Source organism: Artemia sp. Qi Xiang Cuo, chromosome 17 (genome assembly GCF_049724085.1).
Source record: "Artemia sp. Qi Xiang Cuo chromosome 17, ASM4972408v1, whole genome shotgun sequence".
Classification (NCBI taxonomy): domain Eukaryota; kingdom Metazoa; phylum Arthropoda; class Branchiopoda; order Anostraca; family Artemiidae; genus Artemia; species Artemia sp. Qi Xiang Cuo.
Window position 1 is genome coordinate 6,571,595 of NC_142810.1, and position 21,229 is coordinate 6,592,823.

General features: G+C 34.0%; 1 protein-coding gene across 1 annotated transcript; it reads right to left on the minus strand.

The window, feature by feature from the left end:
- Positions 1-15,146: 15,146 nt before the first annotated feature.
- LOC148941845 (uncharacterized) lies at positions 15,147-15,989 on the minus strand. The gene has a single exon (XM_089103648.1). The coding sequence runs from the start codon at positions 15,987-15,989 to the stop codon at positions 15,147-15,149; it is 843 nt and encodes a 280-aa protein (XP_088959774.1).
- Positions 15,990-21,229: the final 5,240 nt, after the last annotated feature.

Below are 21,229 nucleotides of genomic sequence, written 5' to 3' on the forward strand. Positions count from 1 at the left end.
AACAAGAGGAATTATTAACCTTAGAAAGAGAACCAGAGAAAACCAAAGATGAACTAGCCGGAATACTCAGGGTAACCTCCAAAAATTTCGCAGAATTACAAACAAAGGATAGAGATTGCAGAAAAATAAAACTAGCACTAACGAATAAAAAAAAATCCGCAATCTATACAGTTTTCCAGTAATGGAAATCTACTTTACAAAATAATGGAGACTGGGAAAAAGCATAGAAAATTACAACTTTTGGTACCACATTAACTAAGAAGAGCGGTAATAAAGTTGGCTCACTCAAGCCCAAGGGGGGGAGAACACATGGGATCCCACAGAACAAGAGATAGAGTCTTGCAGCATTTTTGGTGGAAAGGATTAAGCAAGGATATTATCAAATTTTTTAAAAGATGCAAAGATTGCCAATTAGTTGCATACAAAAAACCAAATAACAGCTTCCAATGAAAACAATGCTAATTTTTGGCAAACCGTTTGAGAGACTTTCAATGGACATTATAGTTCCACTCCCGATATCCATCGCGGGAAACATATTCATTCTAGTTATTAATTATCTGGATACGAGATATCTGGAAGCTGTCCCAATGCGAACACTAAGATCTCCAAATATTACAGAAGAATAAGCGAAACATGTCTCACGTCGCGGGATCACAAAAGAGATTTTAACAGACAATGGAACCAATTTCATAATAATAAACATTCGAAAATTACATAGAATTCTCTGAATTAAACAAGTATTAACTACTCCATTCCATCCTCAGACAAATGGAGTGATAGAAAGATTTAACGGAACCCTAATTAGTATGTTGAGACGTTTTGTAAGAGATGATGTAAACCAATGGGACAAAATGCTTCCCGATGTCCTTTTTGCATAAAGAGAAACTCCACACCAAGCTACAGGGTTCTCGCCATTTGAATTACTATATGGGACAAACCCGAGGGGGGTGTTAGACATTTTACAGGAATCATGGGAAAACGAGGATCAAAATGAAGAAACAGTAGTAACCCACTTACTATCACTGTAACAAAAAATGCATAAATACCATGAAATTGCCAACTAGGCACAGCGGGAATATGCAGAAAAAACAAAAATACGGTACGAGAAATCCACCCGAATGCGTGAATTCACGGAAGGGGATGAAGTCCTCATATTGCTACCTGACGGAAATAATAAATTGGAAGTAAGATGGAAAGGACCATTTAAGGTGAAAAAGAAAATGAATGATGTAAATTATATGATATAATTAGATGGAGCAAGGAAAAAGGAAAAAGTTTATCATGTGAATTTACTGAGGAAATTTAACAGGGAGAATGAAAAGGGAAGCCACAAAGTTCTGCAGAAGCGCTGCCTCATGATTTTGACCTCAGAACACGACGAGGAAACTGCCCCTTTGGGTACAATATACCCAGCGGAAACACATGTAAATGCCAATGAAAGAGTTTTGTGAGAAACGCATCTGAACCAAGCTCACAAAGACCAATTAAAAACTTTATTCACGGAATTTGCGGACTTATTAACAAACCGAATCGGAAAACAAAGGATATGGTACATAAAATACCAGTAAAAAACAACAAACCAATAAAAAAAATACCCGTACCAAATACCAGAAGCTAAAAGGAAAGAAATGAAAAAAGAAAGAGACCGAACACTCGATTTAGGGGTTATAGAACCATCAAATTCAGAATATGCAGCGCCAGTCGTATTAGTCCCGAAGAAGGATAGCTCCATTCGGTTTTGCGTAGACTACAGAAAACTGAATAATATTTCCGAATCAGACGCGTACCCAATACTAAGAATGGATGAAATTCTAGAGTCAGTTGGCTCCACAAAATTTATATTAATTTTACACTTGAGAAGGGGATATTGGCAAGTAAAGATGCACCCAGAAGATTCAGCAAAAACGGCTTTTATTACGCCTTTTGGGTTATACTAGTTTATGTATATGCCTTTTGGACTAAAAGGGGCACCAACAACGTTCCAAAGACTAGTAAATTGTATTTTAAATTCCTTACCATATACAAAAGCCTACTTGGATGACATTATAGTATTTTCAAACTCGTTCAATAACATATAACTCTTATGGAACAAGTATTGACCAGGCTGAGGAGAGCAGGATTGACTCTAAATGTAGAAAAATGTAAATTTGTACAGTCAGAGACAGAATACCTGGGACTCAAAATAGGAAACGGTATCATAACCCCATTAAGGGAAAAAACAGAAAAAATTAAAAGCGCAGCAGCCCCGAATACAAAGAAAAAAGTTCGGTATTTCTTGCGATAGGCATGGTTTTATCGAAGGTCTTCCCTGAATAGTGCATTAGTTTGTATTCCTTTAACGGACCTCAGAAGGAGAAGGTTTATTGGCTCTTCTAAAGAGGCACACTGGGAAAAAGATATCATCGGTCCGCTTAGAGACGCTCTTTGTTGCAAGACAATACTGAGGCATTCAGATTTCTCCTCTCCATTTGTGATACAAACTCAAAGTTCAGATTACAGATTAGGGGCAGTTTTATCTAAAAATTTCGAAGATGGGGAACATCCAATCATATTTATATCCAGAAAATTGTCAAAAGCAGAATTAAATTATAGCAAGATAGAAAATGAATGTCTTGCGATAATATACTCAGTCAAAAAAATTGACTTTTATGTATGTGGACGAAAATTTACTATAGTGACATATCACAACCCATTGATATGGCTAAATATAAGGACGCCATATAACCGACGATTGGCACGATGGGCCCTGTGCTTACAAGAATACGATTTCAAAATAAAATCAAGACCGGGGACAGATAACGGGAACGCGGACGGCATGTCCTGATTGTGAAAAAGATATATGTAAATAGAAAAGGAAAAAAAAATGTTGGATGGGCTGTGCCTTGATAACATAAATAATAGAGAGATAAATAAAATGTTTGATGGGCTGTGCCTTGATAACATAAATAATAAGCGGGAAAAAGAGGTCAAAGACCCATGGGAAATAAAACAAGATGGTTGCAAAATAGAGATGAACAACGGGATACAGAGATACAGAGATGAACAACGTTGTATAGAGATACAACGGGTTGGGGGAAAGTTGGGAAATATTGAATGTCGATTCGGATAGAAAAAACTTGGAAAGAAATCTGAGATTGGTATTATCAATTCAAAAGATATGTCGATCCCTTATGAGGGGGAGGAACCCTTTGGGGAAGATCCCTTGCGGGAAGTCGCGAAAGATAGCCCTTCTCCTTAATGCACAACTGGCGGACAAGTTGTGACCCCTTTATCGAAATTTTGCCTCTCTGATCTGGAGTCCTTGGGAGATACTCTCTCCCAGTCATTTCACATTTCACCCAAAACTCTGTCCAGTAACCCTATTCATAGCTGTTATTCTTCATGGGAATTGACAATTATTTCCGGAAAACCATATTCAGTATCAAAGTTTCATCTTCAATTAGCATCAACGCATATTCTTCATTTAATTATACCAGGGGAGGGAACCCAAAAAAAAGGCGATTCATGGTTCACTCAAAATTTTAATTCATTCCCAGTGCCCTTATCGTTTTCACAGGCCTTTGCATGTTCGGCCTTTGATTATTTCAAATTGTGCCAAGGGGCAATTTACTTTTTTATTGAGATGTGGGGTTGTTTCCACAGATGGAAATTAAGAGGCTAGTGCAGCCAATTTTTCATGGTGGCTGGCATCATCAAATGTGCCAGAAACTGATTCTCTGCTCCTCTCAAATGTAAATTCGTGAGAGCGAGAAAATCTTTTGTTTTTGATTGCGCTGCGCACAGTCATTGTCTAAAAATCTTGGGGACTTCAACTTTCAAAACCTGATGCGGATGCTATACGATTTAGACCATGGTGGTCCTATAGTAGAAACGTGACAATGACGACCGATCCAGAGCCAAGCGGTGAAAGTAGTAGCACAGACACTGGTGGAAGAGAGAAGGCAAATGGATTTTATAAAGTTGAAGTTATGTGTTTATGTTTGTAAGGGTGGACCAAGGTAGTGCTTGGGCGGTCATTTATCTTACGGGGGGTTGCAGTTGTGTTGCAATAAGTAAGCTTTGAAGTAAATTCTATTTTTGTACTTCCTGGTTTGAGTCATTGAATAATAGGGCTGGGAAGGTAGAATTAGTTTTGAATAGGGATTGAGATGATTGGCTGGGCCAAGTGAAGGTCCACCCCTATGAACAGTGGATGTACCTATTATTATTATTTTTGATTTAGTCAGCGTTTAGACCCCGTTCGGGGAAACATATTTTTGTGTTATTATTGTGACCGTTTGGAAGAATACAAGTAAGGTATTTTCTACAAACTATGTACTAGTTTCCGTAACCCCGTAACGGCAGGGTAGGAATAGAACTACGAGATACCGTCATTATTATATTGACAGGGGGGTCTGTTACCTCCAACGAGAGGGTTAGAGATTTTCTAGCCTTAACCCAAGGCGGGTACATTTGGCTTTAGAAAGTGGCCATTTGACCACTCGATCGCATTATCATACCCTGGGACAGGGTATACCGTAAATCGGGCACTGATATACCCGATAGATACGGAACCGTTGGGGTAAGAGCGGGAATCCCACTAACATTTGGGCCGACAAGGGGTTCTCCCCCTCGAGTAAGTGGCATAGCAACTTTTTTGCGCCATTTTTACACCAATAAGTGGCGACCCCGTACCTTTCACCCCAGTAAACCTTATATGCCCCAAGGGCATAACTTACAACCCTTTCCCTAAAAGCTGTAGGAGAGGGGGTTGTCTTCCTCACATAAATAATTTTTAAAACCTTCAATTACGATGAATAAAATTGTTATTTCGAAATTTTATTGGAGGTGTTTAGGCAAATGCTGAGCGTGGAGGGGGGGGGGGCTGTTTGCTCTCAAATCGCGTTGACTCCTAAAAAAGGCACTATAACTTCCAATTTTAAATCAAATAAGCCCCATCTGATGTTTATACGACCGCCCATTCAGTAAAAACCTTATATGCCCTCATCAAAGAACTCACAACCCTATGCACAGGACGCTGGGGGGGGGGGTTGTGTCAACCCTAGAGATATTATTATATGTTCTTTGGAGTATTTTGAAAAAATAGCTATCTCATAATTTAATTCAGATGTGTTTGGTGAAAGGAGATAATGTAGAAGAGGAGGGGGGGGGCTAAATGCCGTCCATATCTTTTGACGCTTAAAAAGGAACTAGAACTTCCAATTTTTAATCAAATGAGCCCCTTCTAAAGTTAAACAACCATCCCTTCCATAAAAAACTTAAATGCCCCCCCCCTCGGTATAACTTACAACCCTTGCCCCCTAATTCTGGGGTTTGTTTCAGCCCCAAAGCCTTGTTATATGATATTAAAACTATTTTGAATAGAATGGCTATCTCGAAATTTCTATTGGATGCAGTTTAGAACAATATGACGTGTGTCTGTGTGTGTATGTGGGGGGGGGGGGAGTAGATGCCATCCGATCACTTTGACTCCTGAAAAGAGCACTAGAGCGTCTAATTACCAATCCAATGCACCCCTCCGAAGTTTATATGACCACGTTTTCTATAAAAACCATATTTGCCTCCAGGGCATAACTGACAACCCTTCCCCTGAGGGCTGGGGTATTTTTTATCCTCGATGACATAATTTCCAGACCTTTCAAATATGTTGAACAAAACGGCTATCTCAAATTTTTGATTGGTGATGTTTAGGGAAATGATGGGCACGGGGAAGGGGGGTTATTTTCCCTCTGTTCACTTTTGACTAATAAAAAAGGCACTTAATTTTCAAAGTCGTCTTAATTTTCAATCGAATGAGCCCTTTTTGAAGCTTCTACGACAAAACTTTCTATAAGAACCTTAAATGCCCCAAGGGCATAACTTATGACTCCTTGTTGTGAGGGCTCTGGGAAGGAGGGGGGGGTGTCATTCTCAAAGACATAATTTCCAGACCTTTCAACTACATTCAACAAAATAGCTATATCAAATATTGATCGGAAATTTTTGGAGAAATGATGGGCGTGGGGGGGGGGGGTGATTCTCCCTCCAATTACTTTCGAATATTAAAAAGGGCAACTGCCCTCTCAGAGAGGGGTTAGTTGCCCTCCATTCACTTTTGACTATTAAAAAGGGGACAAACCCATTCAATTTCCAATCGAATGAGGCCTTTTCGAAGTTTCTACGACGACGCTTTCTATAAACATGTTATATTCCCCCAAGGCATAACTCACAACCCCTCTGCTGAGGGATCGGGGGGGGGGGGGTGGTTGTCACCCTCAAAGACCTAATTTCCGGAACTTTTAACAAAGTTGAACAAAATGGCTATCTCAAAATGTTGATCGGAACTGTTTTGGGAAATGGTGGGCATGAAGAGGGGGGTCAGTTGCCCTCCAATCACTTTCGACTATTATAAGGACACTATCCCTTTCAATTTCCAATGATAGGAGCCCTTTTGGAAGTTTCTACGACAACGCTTTCTATAAAAACCTTATTTGCCCCAAGGGCATAACTTACAACCCTTACCCTTAGGCTTATGGGGGGAGGGTTCATACTGAAAGACCTAATTTCCAGAACTTTCAACTATGTTGAGCAAAATGGCTATCTCAAAAATTAGATTGGATGTGTTTGGGGAAAAGGTGGGCGTGAGAGGGGGGCTAGTTACCCTCCAATTACTTTCGACTATTAAAAAGGGCACTAGCCATTTCAATTTCCAGTCGAATGAGCCCTTTCTGAAGCTTCTACGACAACACTTTCTATAAAAACCTCATATGCCCAAAGGATATAACATACAACCTGTGTCCTGAGGGCTGTGGGGGGAATTGCCCTCCCAAAAGACATAATTTCCAGACCTCTTAACTAACTTGAACAAAATGGCTATCTCAAAATTTTGATTGGATGTGTTTGGGGAAATGGTCGGCGTGGGAGAGGTGTTAGTTGCCCGCCAATCACTTTTGACTATTAAAAAGGGCACAAGCCCTTCCTATTTCCAATCGAAAGAGCCCTCTTCGAAGTTTCGACAACGACACCTTCGATACGAAATGCCGTGTCCTGGAAGAAAAACTAAAAATAATACGTTGTGTCAACATTGTTCTTTACTTAGGCAGCTCTGTTGCGCTGCCTCTGATAAGGAAATATGAATTTATTATCCACAGCAGTCATAAAATTATCCCTGTATAATATTAGTTGACTGAAAATGCGTACCACGTTTAAATTTTTTTGGAAATTTTTACAGGTTTGACTAAAAAAGGTCACAACACTCAAAATGTTCAATTTTGAAATATGTATATCAAAGATATTATGTAGAGCCGAAAAGACCCTAAAATGGCAAGGAGGACGATTCTCCAAAACACTGATGGTCATTTCGTTAATCTTCGGAAAGTCTACTATTTCTAACTACTGAATTTTAAAAAAGGACAAAGAATCTTTTCCTTTTTAGTTTTTATTAATATCTAGCTAAACACTGGAATTGTGAATACTGAATCTGAAATTTACTTCTTCTTTCTCAAACATCGACTCCTGCTATGGAACGAATAAAATTATTTTATTAAACATTTTTAGGTATTAATCTAGTTTCTATTAAAAAAATCGAGTTGTTAGAATTGAATATTTTTGAATATACTTTAGAAATTCTGAACTAAAACAAAAGAAAATGTATTTTAAATTTTCATTTATGTTACAAGTTTCAGTTCAAAAAGTAGATTTATATTTGCTAAGATACTTTAAATATTCTTGAATTTTATTTAACAACATTGAACTGAGAGGTGAAATAAAATCTTTTTTATATTTATAGCAAAATTTCTGTTCATACATTTTTTTTATCTCAATTATCTCTTTAAGAGATTTCAGTTGGCCATTTACAGTAGATATTAAAGTTGCCTGCTCAAAAAGAACTAAATATACAGGATTTTCAAAGATATGGAGGGCCAAAGCAGAATGTCATTTTATTTTTGAATCACAGGGACTTATCTATTGAAATTTTCTGTTCATGTCTTCTACTACTTTTAGCTCTCATGGTGATGTTGAAAATCCAAACCTACTCAGAGGAGAAATCGTCAAGTGTATTCCTGATTATAAACCATCATTGTCGCTTCAAATTGCCTCTTTAACAGAGACATTTTAAATTGAATTTACATAATAATTGAAAATTTACAAAATACATAATTATTTAATTTTAAAGTGCGCCTCTTTAAAAGAGGCAATTGAAATAAAAAAAATATATAAACAGTAATTTGGCTATAAATAGGGACACGGGAGATATTTCCTTTAGCCCAATTTATACCAACTTAATTTCAAAAGACTGAATCTTTTGATAGATAGAGAAATAGAGAGAAAGAGAGAGATAGAGAGAGATTAATTGAAACTAGAATAATACCTGAAAATTTCAATCAAATATTTTTATTTCACCTCTCAGTTCAATGTTATTACATAAAATTCAAGAAAATTTGAAGTATCTTAGCAACAATATCTTTTGAGAGATAGAGAGAGAGAGAGAGAAATTCCGCAAAGTCTAATTTAAGACAACCTGTCCGCATAGAGATTCTAAATTAAGATCGAAAATAAAAGAAAATTTATTTTTAATTTTCATTTTTGTTACCAGTTTCAATTCAAAAAGTAGATTTATTGTTGCTAAGATACTTCAAATTTTCTTGAATTTTATGTAATAACATTGAACCGAGAGGTGAAATAAAAATATTTGATTGAAATTTTCAGGAATTATTCTAGTTTCAATTAAAAAGTTCGAGTTGTTAGAATAGTATATTTTTGAATTTACATAATAACTTTAGAAATTCTGAACTAAGAACAAAAGCAAAAGAGCATTTATTTTAAATTTTCATTTATATTACAAGTTTCAATTCAAAAAGTAGATTTATAGTTGCTAATATACTTTAGATATTCTTGAGTTTTATACAATAATATTGAACTGATAGGCGAAATAAAATTATTGTATTGACAGTTTTTAGTTATTAATCTAGTATCAGTTGAAAAATTCGATGTGCTAGAATTGAATAGTATTGAATTTACATAATAACTTTAGATTTTGAACTAAGAACTAAAATAAAAAAAAATTAATTTACATTAATGTTACAAGTTTCAATTCAAAAAGTAGATTTATAGTTGCTAATATACTTTAGATATTCTTGAGTTATATACAATAATATTGAACTGATAGGTGAAATAAAATTATTGCATTGAAAATTTTCAGGTATTAATCTAGTATCAGTTAAAAAATTCGATTTGCTAGAATTGAATATTATTGAATTTACATAATAACTTTAGATTCTGAACTAAGAACTAAAATAAAAAATAAATTAATTTTCATTAATGTTACGAGTTTCAATTCAAAAAGTAGATTTATAGTTGCTAATATACTTTAAATATTCTTGAGTTTTATACAATAATATTGTACTGATAGGTGAAATAAAATTATTGTATTGAAAATTTTCAGGTATTAATCTAGTATCAGTTAAAAAATTCGATGTACTAGAATTAAATATTATTGAATTTACATAATAACTTTAGATTCTGAACTAAGAACTAAAATAAAAAAAAAAAATTTAATTTTCATTAATGTTACAAGTTTCAATTCAAAAAGTAGATTTATAGTTGCTAATATACTTTAAATATTCTTGAGTTTTATACAATAATATTGAACAGATAGGTGAAATAAAATTATTGCATTTAAAATTTTCAGGTATTAATCTAGTATCAGTTAAAAAATTTGATGTGCTAGAATTGAATATTATTGAATTTACATAATAACTTTATATTCTGAACTAAGAACTAAAATAAAAAAAAAATTAATTTTCATTAATGTTACAAGTTTCAATTCAAAAAGTAGATTTATAGTTGCTAATATACTTTAAATATTCTTGAGTTTTATACAATAATATTGAACTGATAGGTGAAATAAAATTATTGTATTGAAAATTTTCAGGTATTAATCTAGTATCAGTTAAAAAATTTGATGTGCTAGAATTAAATATTATTGAATTTACATAATAACTTTAGATTCTGAACTAAGAACTAAAATAAAAAAAAATTAATTTTCATTAATGTTACAAGATTCAATTCAAAAAGTAGATTTATAGTTGCTAATATACTTTAAATATTCTTGAGTTTTATACAATAATATTGAACTGATAGGTGAAATAAAATTATTGTATTGAAAGTTTTTAGGTATTAATCTAGTATCAGTTGAAAAATTCGATGTGCTAGAATTGAATATTATTGAATTTACATAATAGCTTTAGATTCTGAACTAAGAACTAAAATAAAAAAAAATTAATTTTCATTAATGTTACAAGTTTCAATTCAAAAAGTAGATTTATAGTTGCTAATATACTTTAAATATTCTTGAGTTTTATACAATAATATTGAACTGATAGGTGAAATAAAATTATTGTATTGAAAATTGTCAGGTATTAATCTAGTATCAGTTAGAAAATTCGATGTGCTAGAATTGAATATTATTGAATTTACATAATAACTTTAGATTCTGAACTAAGAACTAAAATAAAAAAAAAATTAATTTTCATTAATGTTACAAGTTTCAATTCAAAAAGTAGATTTATAGTTGCTAATATACTTTAAATATTCTTGAGTTTTATACAATAATATTGAACTGATAGGTGAAGTAAAATTATTGTATTGAAAATTTTCAGGTATTAATCTAGTTAAAGAATTTGATGTGCTAGAATTGAATACTATTGAATTTACATAATAACTTTAGATTCTGAACTAAGAACTAAAATAAATAAAAAATTAATTTTCATTAATGTTACAAGTTTCAATTCAAAAAGTAGATTTATAGTTGCTAATATACTTTAAATATTCTTGAGTTTTATACACTAATATTGAACTGATAGGTGAAATAAAATTATTGTATTGAAAATTTTCAGGTATTAATCTAGTATCAGTTAAAAAATTCGATGTGCTAGAATTGAATATTATTGAATTTACATAACAACTTTAGATTCTGAACTAAAAACTAAAATAAAAAATAAAATTAATTTTCATTAATGTTACAAGTTTCAATTCAAAAAGTAGATTTATAGCTGCTAATATACTTTAAATATTCTTGAGTTTTATACAATAATATTGAACTGATAGGTGAAATAAAATTATTGTATTGAAAATTTTCAGGTATTAATCTAGTATCAGTTAAAAAATTCGATGTGCTAGAATTGAATATTATTGAATTTACATAATAACTTTAGATTCTGAACTAAGAACTAAAATAAAAAAAAAAAATTAATTTTCATTAATGTTACAAGTTTCAATTCAAAAAGCAGATTTATAGTTGCTAATATACTTTAAATATTCTTGAGTTTTATACAATAATATTGAACTGATAGGTGAAATAAAATTATTGTATTGAACATTTTCATGTATTAATCTAGTATCAGTTAAAAAATTCGATGTGCTAGAATTAAATATTATTGAATTTACTTAATAACTTTAAATTCTGAACTAAGAACTAAAATAAAAAAAAATTTAATTTTCATTAATGTTACAAGTTTCAATTCAAAAAGTAGATAAATAGTTGCTAATATACTTTAAATATTCTTGAGTTTTATACAATAATATTGAACTGATAGGTGAAATAAAATTATTGTATTGAAAGTTTTTAGGTATTAATCTATTATCAGTTTAAAAATTCTATGTGCTAGAATTGAATATTATTGAATTTACATAATAGCTTTAGATTCTGAACTAAGAACTAAAATTAAAAAAAAAATTAATTTTCATTAATGTTACAAGTTTCAATTCAAAAAGTAGATTTATAGTTGCTAATATACTTTAAATATTCTTGAGTTTTATACAATAATATTGAACTGATAGGTGAAATAAAATTATTGTATGGAAAATTTTCAGGTGTTAATCTAGTATCAGTTAAAAAATTCTATGTGCTAGAATTGAATATTATTGAATTTACATAATAACTATAGATTCTGAACTAAGAACTAAAATAAAAAAAAAATAATTTTCATTAATGTTACAAGTTTCAATTCAAAAAGTAGATTTATAGTTGCTAATATACTTTAAATATTCTTGAGTTTTATACAATAATTTTGAACTGATAGGTGAAATAAAATTATTGTATTGAAAATTTTCAGGTATTAATCTAGTATCAGTTAAAAAATTTGATGTGCTAGAATTGAATATTATTGAATTTACATAATAACTTTAGATTCTGAACTAAGAACTAAAATAAAAAAAAAATTAATTTTCATTAATGTTACAAGTTTCAATTCAAAAAGTAGATTTATAGTTGCTAATATACTTTAAATATTCTTGAGTCTTATACAATAATATTGAACTGATAGGTGAAATAAAATTATTGAATTGAAAATTTTCAGGTATTAATCTAGTATCAGTTAAAAAATTCGATGTGCTAGAATTGAATATTATTGAATTTACATAATAACTTTAGATTCTGAACTAAGAAGTAAAATAACAAAATAAAAATTAATTTTCATTAATGTTACAAGGTTCAATTCAAAAAGCAGATTTACTGTTGCTAAGATACTTTAAATATTCTTAGATTTTGTTTAATAACATTGAACTGAGAGGTGAAATAAAATCATTTTATTGAAACTTTTCAGGATTGAATTGAATCAATCCTTTTCAGGATTGAAACTTTTAGAATTGAATAGTTTTGAATTTACATAATAACTATAGAGATTCTGAACTAAGAACTAAATAAAATAAAATTTATTTTAAATTTCATTTATGTTACAAATTTCAATTAAAAAAGTAGATTTATTGTTGCTAAGATACTTTAAATATTCTTGAATTTTATATTATAATATTCAACTGAGAAGTGAAATAAAATAACTATGCTTCCAGGGTGGTGAAAACCCCCTAGAGCCCTGGGATAAGGGCTTCAAGTCATGCCCTGGGGCATATAAGGTTTTTATGGAATGGATGGTCGTATTAAATTAAGATGGGTCTCATTTGATTTCAAATCGGAAGTTATAGTGCCCTTTTTAATCGTCAAAGTGATTTGAGAGAAACATCCCCTCCACGACAATCACTGCCATAACAAATAACCAAACAAAGTTTTGAGATATCAGTTTTTCAGTATTGTTGAAAGGTTCAGTAACTATGTGTAGCAATAGTTGCAGTAGCAGTAGTAGCATTAGCAGCAGTATGGAATTTTTAACTTAATAGCATCAACTGGTCCTGAAGCATTGCTGATACGTCCTCTTGACAACCTATATGGGCATAGTGTGTTTCGATTTATTTCAATACAGTTACAATATCGCCCCAAATTTTTACCTTTTTACCCTTAGGTTTATTAGTTGTAGTAGTAGCACCAGTAAATATAGCAGTAGCAGTAGGAGTACAGTTAAAAGTAATAGTCTTAACTTTTGTAGCAGTAGTTTTGGGTTTTATGAAACCCAAAATGAACAGAAATTAAAATAAATAACAGAGTCAAACTCAAAACTAGCAGAAATTAATAGGAGTAGGGTTCAAAACCTCTATGCTTTCTAAAAGCCAGAAAACAATATGTACTTTACTGAAAAAAATTCAAACATATATACTGAAAAAAAGTGCATTCTCAGTTTAATATACATATGCTGATATTTATTCCTTAAAATCTTAATTAATGTTATTTTCTTAACGTTATAAAAGTGAACACATTTAAAAGAATTCTTTTCAGTAAAGTACAAATTATATTCTGGCTTTTAGAAAGTATAGGGGGTTTTGAACCCTACTATTATTAATTTCTGGTCGTCTTAAGTTTGAATCTGTTATTTATTTTAATTTCTCTTCGTTTTTGGGTTTCATTTATTTAGGAGGGCGGATTGCCCTCCAATCACTTTTTACTCATAAGAGGGCACTAGAACTTTTAATTTTCAATCAAATTAGCTCCTTTAAAATATCAATGATACTACTAGCTATGATAGAGAATCACATCCTTACATGCCCATATGCCCTTCTAAGTATGCCCTTCTAATGCCCTTCTAGTGCTTATATGCCCTTTTAATACCTGCATGCATATAGGTTTTTCGTTTAATTGAAACTCCTCCTAAACGTTCCCTAAAAGTATCAACTTAATGTCATTAGTGTCGTTAGTTATAGTAACCGTAGAAGCAGTATTAAATGAATACACACTGTGTCTTCTGACTCTCTCAAAATCCATAATCTATGAAGGAATGAAGGTGACATTTTCAGAGAATATTTATGTTATAAGGATGACAACCTGCCATCCGTATGCAGGTTGTCAAAAGGGCATATCAGCAATATCTTAGGAACAGTTTCGTGTCTGAAATTAAAATTTACAACACTTGTTGTGGGGGATGTTCAGCTAACCAAAAGACAATATTTGGAACATAATACTACTGCTTCTACTCCTGCAACTACCACTACTGCTACTATTATTATTACTGCTACTATTGCTGCTACTAAATCTAGGACTACCACTATTAACTCTGCCCCTACTGCTACTGCTACAACTGCTGGTGCTACTACTCCTACTACTAATAAACCTAAGGGTTAAGGCGAAAATTTTGGGCAATACATTCATACATACATGCGTGTATTTAAAAACCAGTGGCCGTATACACATAAACAAATAAATAAAATAAAAACAATAAGGAAAGAACAATAGCACTCAACAAATTTAAACTACAGCTTCTTTCTTCACCATCAGACTATTCTCTATAAAACAACCTAACGCAATAATTAGGTCCCTCGAAGTAGTCCCCAAAACACCCGAAAGCAGCGGTACATCCCCATGAAAAAATGTATCCCTAATATATGCCAAACTTTGGCATCTACTCAGAAAATGGTCCATCCCATCCCAAAACTCCCCACAGAGGGGGCAGGCACGCTTACTTCCCGAGCCATCCTCATCATAAGACTCACTAGCCTTTTCGCAGTGGTATGCAATTTGCCCGTGCCTGCAAACAATACTTAAGGGTTCTCCACGGTAGGTTCAGCTTCAAATAAAACTCCTCCTCAAACACATCTTTAACCTGTCCATAAAAATGCAGGCTACTAGACTTTTCCAGACCCGTTAGCTAAACCTGAATCTCTTGGTCCCGAAGGCGTGATACAAACTTACCGAGGAAATCTGCAGGTTTACCGAGAGGACCCTGCCCCTCATTCCATGCCCATGATAAGCCAGCATTATCCAGCAGTGCTTAAACTTGTTTTGGTCATGCTGTCTTTTTGGTCAAACTCAACATCTCTGTGTAGGGCGCTTTCGCCAAGCGGTTATCAGGTAAGCGCGTAACCTGTAACCAAAACTTAATCATTTGTATAGTCCTCATGTGACGTAGATCCTGCAAACCCAAATCACCCTTTAGGACCAAACTACTAAAATTATTTTGGAGGCCTACAACATTTTTTAAATACATAAACCGCCGAGATTCCAGTTGTTTTACGTCAGTAGTCACTAGCAGTTTGCATCCATAATGGGTAACAGGAACCACTTTAGTGATAAAAAGGTAAGCATGCATCTTCATATTTTTGATTCCCATGCTATGTTTTTGGCGAAGTAGAGCAGAAGCAGTTCTCCTACCACTTGCAATCATCAATTTAATGAGCTTGGTCCAATTCCCATTTGCTGCGACCATGAATCCCAGATGTTTATACTTTGGGGCCACTTTTATTGCTTCGTCGTTATAAGTAAAGGAATAATCCTGAGGTCCATTGGGCTTCCTACTTTGGAAGATGACAATCTCTGTCTTAGATGCGTTCAGCTTTAACTTCTTTGATTCTAGGTAAGATTCAGTTAAATTCAGAAGAGTTTGGAGATCCTTGGCTGATTTGGCCACTAAAGCTGTGTCGTCAACGAACAGCAAAAAAGAAAATAGGTTATTCGCTAGTGATACAACTGGGGCCCATCTCATTTCAAGTAACTCTGCAAATTCATTGATATACAGAGTGAAAAGTTTCGGAGACAACGTGCATCCTTGGCGAACTCCTCTGAAGGTTCTGAATGGCGTAGATACATCTTTTTTAACAATAAAAACCGCAGATAAAGTTATCTCATACATGTTAATTAATAACTTAATAAAAGGCCTGGGTAGGCCTATCTTAACAAGGTAACGGAATAAAATAGGTCTATCAATACTATCAAATGCCTTTTCCAGGTCCTAAAACTCGACAAAAAGCCTACCATTTCCCCTGCAATATTTTCAAATAAGAGCCTGGAGTATAAATACACGATCTCTAGTTGAATATACCTTTTGGCATCCTCCTCGGGTTTCACTGACAAAATTTTCCTTTTTTAGCTACAGCCTTAATCTATCATCTAGAGCCTTTTCAAAAAAATTTACCAATTTCTAGTAATAGACCAATAGGGCGATAGTTACCTTACTTCATCTCTCCACCTTTTTTAAATAACTGCATTATAACAGACATATTCCATGCTGTTTGCCAACTACATGAAACCGGGACTGCATTATATAAAGCTAATAGAACTGGCAACAGGGGACCGATTAATTTCTTATACATTGTTGACGGAATTCCATCAATACCCAGCGAAGATCCTCCACGGTGGCTCCTGATGGATTGTTTTAGCTCACTCTCTGATATTTCCTGAATTAGCTGGTAAGAATGCTCTGGGAGGGGGAATTCACTGACCACTGCATCTATCGGCTCAGTATACACTTGCGGGTAGATGGGTGCCTGCCCAGCTGAGTTTCTATGATTCTCCAGGTCTTCAAAATAAGTCGGCCAAGAGTTAACTTCTGGGATCATTTTTGATTGGTCTCGTGGCCCACGTAAATACTTCCAGAATTTCCTCATACTGGCCGATCTATAAGCTTGAAAACACTTCTCTTGCTCTTTAATTTCATATAATGATTTCTTCCTCCTTAATAAAACCTTGTGTTCTTTTCTAGCTAATCTAAATGTTGATAGTGCTTCTTGTTGCTGCTCTGGGCCATTGGCATTTTTCACCTTATTTAATAAGCTAAATAGGCACAACTTACTAAGTTTGCAATCATTATCAAAAGGACCTATTTTCGGCGGCTTTCGTTTCAGGACCCGATCAGCCTTTTCATGGAGGAGTTGTGACAGGCAGCCAGTATTTCACGGTCCGAAGAGAGTTCACATAAACCCTTTAACTTATCCAATATCTCTTCCAAGCAAAATCTATCTTTCAGCGTTTTTGTTTCTTCATCAGTCCAATCTTGTCGTAACTGTCAACGCGTAATCGATAACACTGGGGTTTGGCCCGGAAAAGCATGTGTATTCACTTCTACCTCTGTCTTTACCAAATCTTCCATTACAAATTGCTAAACCATTCTCCTTGCAGTATGCCAATAAATTTCTCCCCCAAATATTCATTCTTCTAGACTGATCGTCACTGCTCAGTGGCATCCCAAAGACCTCAGGAAGGACCTCAGCATTATCATCTGAAAAAATTGAAAAGTTATCTCTAATACATTCGAAGTATAGGCATTAAAATCCCCTACTAACACCAGATGGTCCCCCGGAAACTTCTGTTGTATCAATCGCGTTTCTTCATGTAGTATAGTCCACGTGTCTTCAGACGAGTAAGAACTATTTTGTGGTGCTAGATATACAGAACCTATAATTAAAAAGTACTCTCACAGTTAAATCTACCCCACACTATGTTCTCTGATTGAGTCGCAAGTCTCACTGCAGAAGAAAATGACGTTTGGCTAAAATACATAACCACACCACCATAATACCGATTATTCTTAGAAACTTTTCTATTCACTGCATAAAAGGAATAATTATGTAAAGGGGGGCTCTGCATATCATCTTCATAATTATGCCAAGACTCAGCCACACGAAATATATCTAGGTCCCTCAATAATGCTAATGATGTTTTTTTCTCTTTGAAACCTTGAGTGTTCCAGCACCCAATCCTAAGTTCGCGATAAACAGACAAAGGTATATGGCCACACCGGTCCTAATCCTCGTTCTCGTCACTCATATTCTCAGAGGAGTCACCAGCCCCTTCTTTTGGGGGTGAATTCAATCCATTCGACTTCTCGGCTGGTGCAGCTTCACTCTTAGTTGTGCTGGTTTTATGGACACAACAATTTCCGGTTTTATGGGCATCTTCAGGACTAATGATGGTTTCTAATCTCCTCTTTGCTTTCCCACGAGTAACCATTTTGTGCTTTTGGTCAGGCCACACCGCGTTCTTATTAGTGCTGTCTCTGAAATTTACAGTTTGAGAATTTTGAATTCCCGGGGCTTGGAGGCTAACTTGCTGAGTCTGCGATCTGGGCACAGTACTAGGTTTAGCAGCCAACATTTCCACTCTGTCTGTGACTTGGTTATAATAAAATGTTTGGCCTTCAATCAAAAGGCGCGTTCCTCTTAATTTGGTGTCTTGTTCAAGCGACAAAGCCTCATTCAGCATTGGTTTAAGCTCTTGGCGAGATTTACGTTCCAAATAGGTATAATCCGGGGCTACTGAAAAATCAAACTTTTTTAAAAGCCGGCCACAACGTAGGATTATGTCGCGAAGTTCCTGATTATTAAATTTCACCAAAATAAGGCGCACCACACCTGGTTTACTTTTTCCCAAGTGAAACACATTCTTAAAATCACGCCTGGTCAAACTAAGCTGGGGGAAATAGCAGTTTATTGCCGCCATAACTTCTTCTACTAGACTACTTGGAGGTGCGTTTACTGACTTTAAATTATAAATGATCAGATTTTGCTGTTTAATTTGTCTTTCAAGTTGCTCCGGCCTTTTCTTTTCTTCAAATAGTAGGTTCCGCAGCTGGTTGATTTCGGATCTTACTGCCTCATCCCGTTTGCCTGTCTCAGTTTTGAGTTCCGCTAATTCTGATTCGATCGCAGAAACGCTATTGGCAACATCTTGAATCTGATTTAATTTAGCATCCATTTGCGACAATTTTTCAAGGATTGCTGCGATCCCGGTTGATTCAGCCATTTCCAAAATTATCATTCAACCTCTTCCAAAAATATTATGTTAAAAATTAAGAGCAGGAAACGAAAACTTACTCACAAGGGGTGCAATTAAATCCCCCTACTTTCCAACAATGTCTTGTAATAATCACGTCCGCCAATGCTATAATTATTATCCAAAGAACGAAAAGTCACTTGTAACTTTAATCCTCTACTAGACACTTTCGCAATCACTGAATTAATTATATTTTCAAACAATCCAGGTCAGCTATTTCACATAGATGTTTACGATTTGAAATCTAATATTGTTCACTTGGGTCTTATTTTCCATCACTTTATCATTATATTCATTAGTGATATTGTCAGTCAATGTCCTTTATATTGTCCTTTTAACAGTTCTGGCATGTAGACAAGATATGATTTATTACATTAATGCAACAGTTGGCTTTTCTTTTTACCCGTGGTATCCGACAAAAGATGTTGGTAAACAATTTATTCACTCTGATACTTAGATTTTGTAAATGCTATCCTATGTATCAGATACAGGATGTTGATAAGGAATTCACTAACCCTGATACTTAGATTTTGTCAATGTTATCCGACGTATCCAACAAAGGATGTTGATATCAGTTTCTAATACATCCCCTATGAGCCTGCTAGCAGTATTTTTATCTCTAAAACTTCCTTTTCTTACATCTCTGACCTTTTAATAAATATTCTAAACATTTGACTTGCTTGCGTGCTCTAAAATAATGGATATATAACAAAGTAATGCATAAACTATTTTTATTGAAATAACGACATGTAGAATATTAACATACAAATATATTATATACATTATTAATATCATTGAACAACTTTGGACATTTTGAATCTGTTCCATAAAATAATTCATTATGTTATCTCTTGATACTAAAGTTACTCTCTTCTCTTAGTTCATTCAAATGAAAGCAAAGGGGACATTGACAAAATCTAAGCATCAGAGTGATTAAATTTTTATCAACATCCTTTGTCGGCTACATAGGATAATATTGACAAAATCTAAGTATCAGAGTGAGTAAATTTTTTTATCAACATCCTTGTCGGTTACATAGGATAACATTGACAAAATTTAAGTACCAGAGTGAATAAATTCTTTATCAACATCCTTTGTCGGATACATAGGATAACATTGACAAAATCTAAGTATGTGAGTAAATAAATCCTTTGTCAACATCCATTGTTGAATACGTCGGATAACATTGACAAAACCTAAGTATCAGAGTGAATAAATACATTATCAACATCTAAGTATCGGAGTGAATAAATCCTTTACCAAAATCCTTTGGCGGATACATAGGATAACATTGAACAAATCTAAGTATCAGAGTGAATAAATCATTTATCAACATCCTTTGTCAGATACATCGGATGAAATTGACAAAATCTAGGTATCAGAGTGAATAAATTCATTAGCATATTATTTTATTGGATACATCGGATAACATTATCAAAATCTAAGTATCAGAGTGAATCTAAGTAAAGAACGATTTGGGCACAATGTGTTTTTTTTTTCTCCATACCTGGGCACTTCGTATTGAAAAAGTTGTCGTAGAAACTTCGAAAAGGGCTCATTTGATTGGAAATTGGAGTGGCTAGTGCCCTTTTAACAGTCTAAAGTGATTGGAGGGCAACTGCCCCCCCCCACGCCCATCATTTCCCCAAACGCATCCAATAAAAATTTGAGATAGCCATTTTGTTTAGCTTAGTTGATTTCCTAATAGCAAATATGTTTTTGAGGAGGACATTCCCCCACAACGCTCGGGGCAAGGGTTTTAAGTTATGCTCTGAGGGTATATAAGAACAATGTTGGCAAAATTTACTATTTATTATTTTTTCCTTTAGAGCAAGGCACTTCATGTGGAAGGGGTCTTCATAAAAACTTCAAAAGAGGCTCATTCGATTGGAAATAGAGAGTTCTATTGTCGTTTTTAATAGTCGAAAGTGATTGGAGGGCAACTAGCACCCCCCACGCCCCCAAATAAATCCAAATAAAATTTTGAGATAGCCATTTTGTTCAGCGTAGTTGATTTCCAAATAAAAAATATTTTTTAGGAGGACACTCCCCCACAACCCTTAGGGCAAGAGTTTTAAGTTATGCCCTGGGGGTATATAAGGTTTTTATAGATGGCGTTGTCGTAGAAACTTCAGAAAAGGCTCATTCGATTGAAAATTCAATAGGCTAATGCTCTTTTTAATAGTCTAAAGTGATTGGAGGACAACTAGCCCCCCCACGCCCATCATTTCCCCAAACACAACCAATCAAAATTTTGAGATAGCCATTTTGTTCAGTGTAGTTGATTTACAGATAGAAAATATGTTTTCGAGGAGGACACTC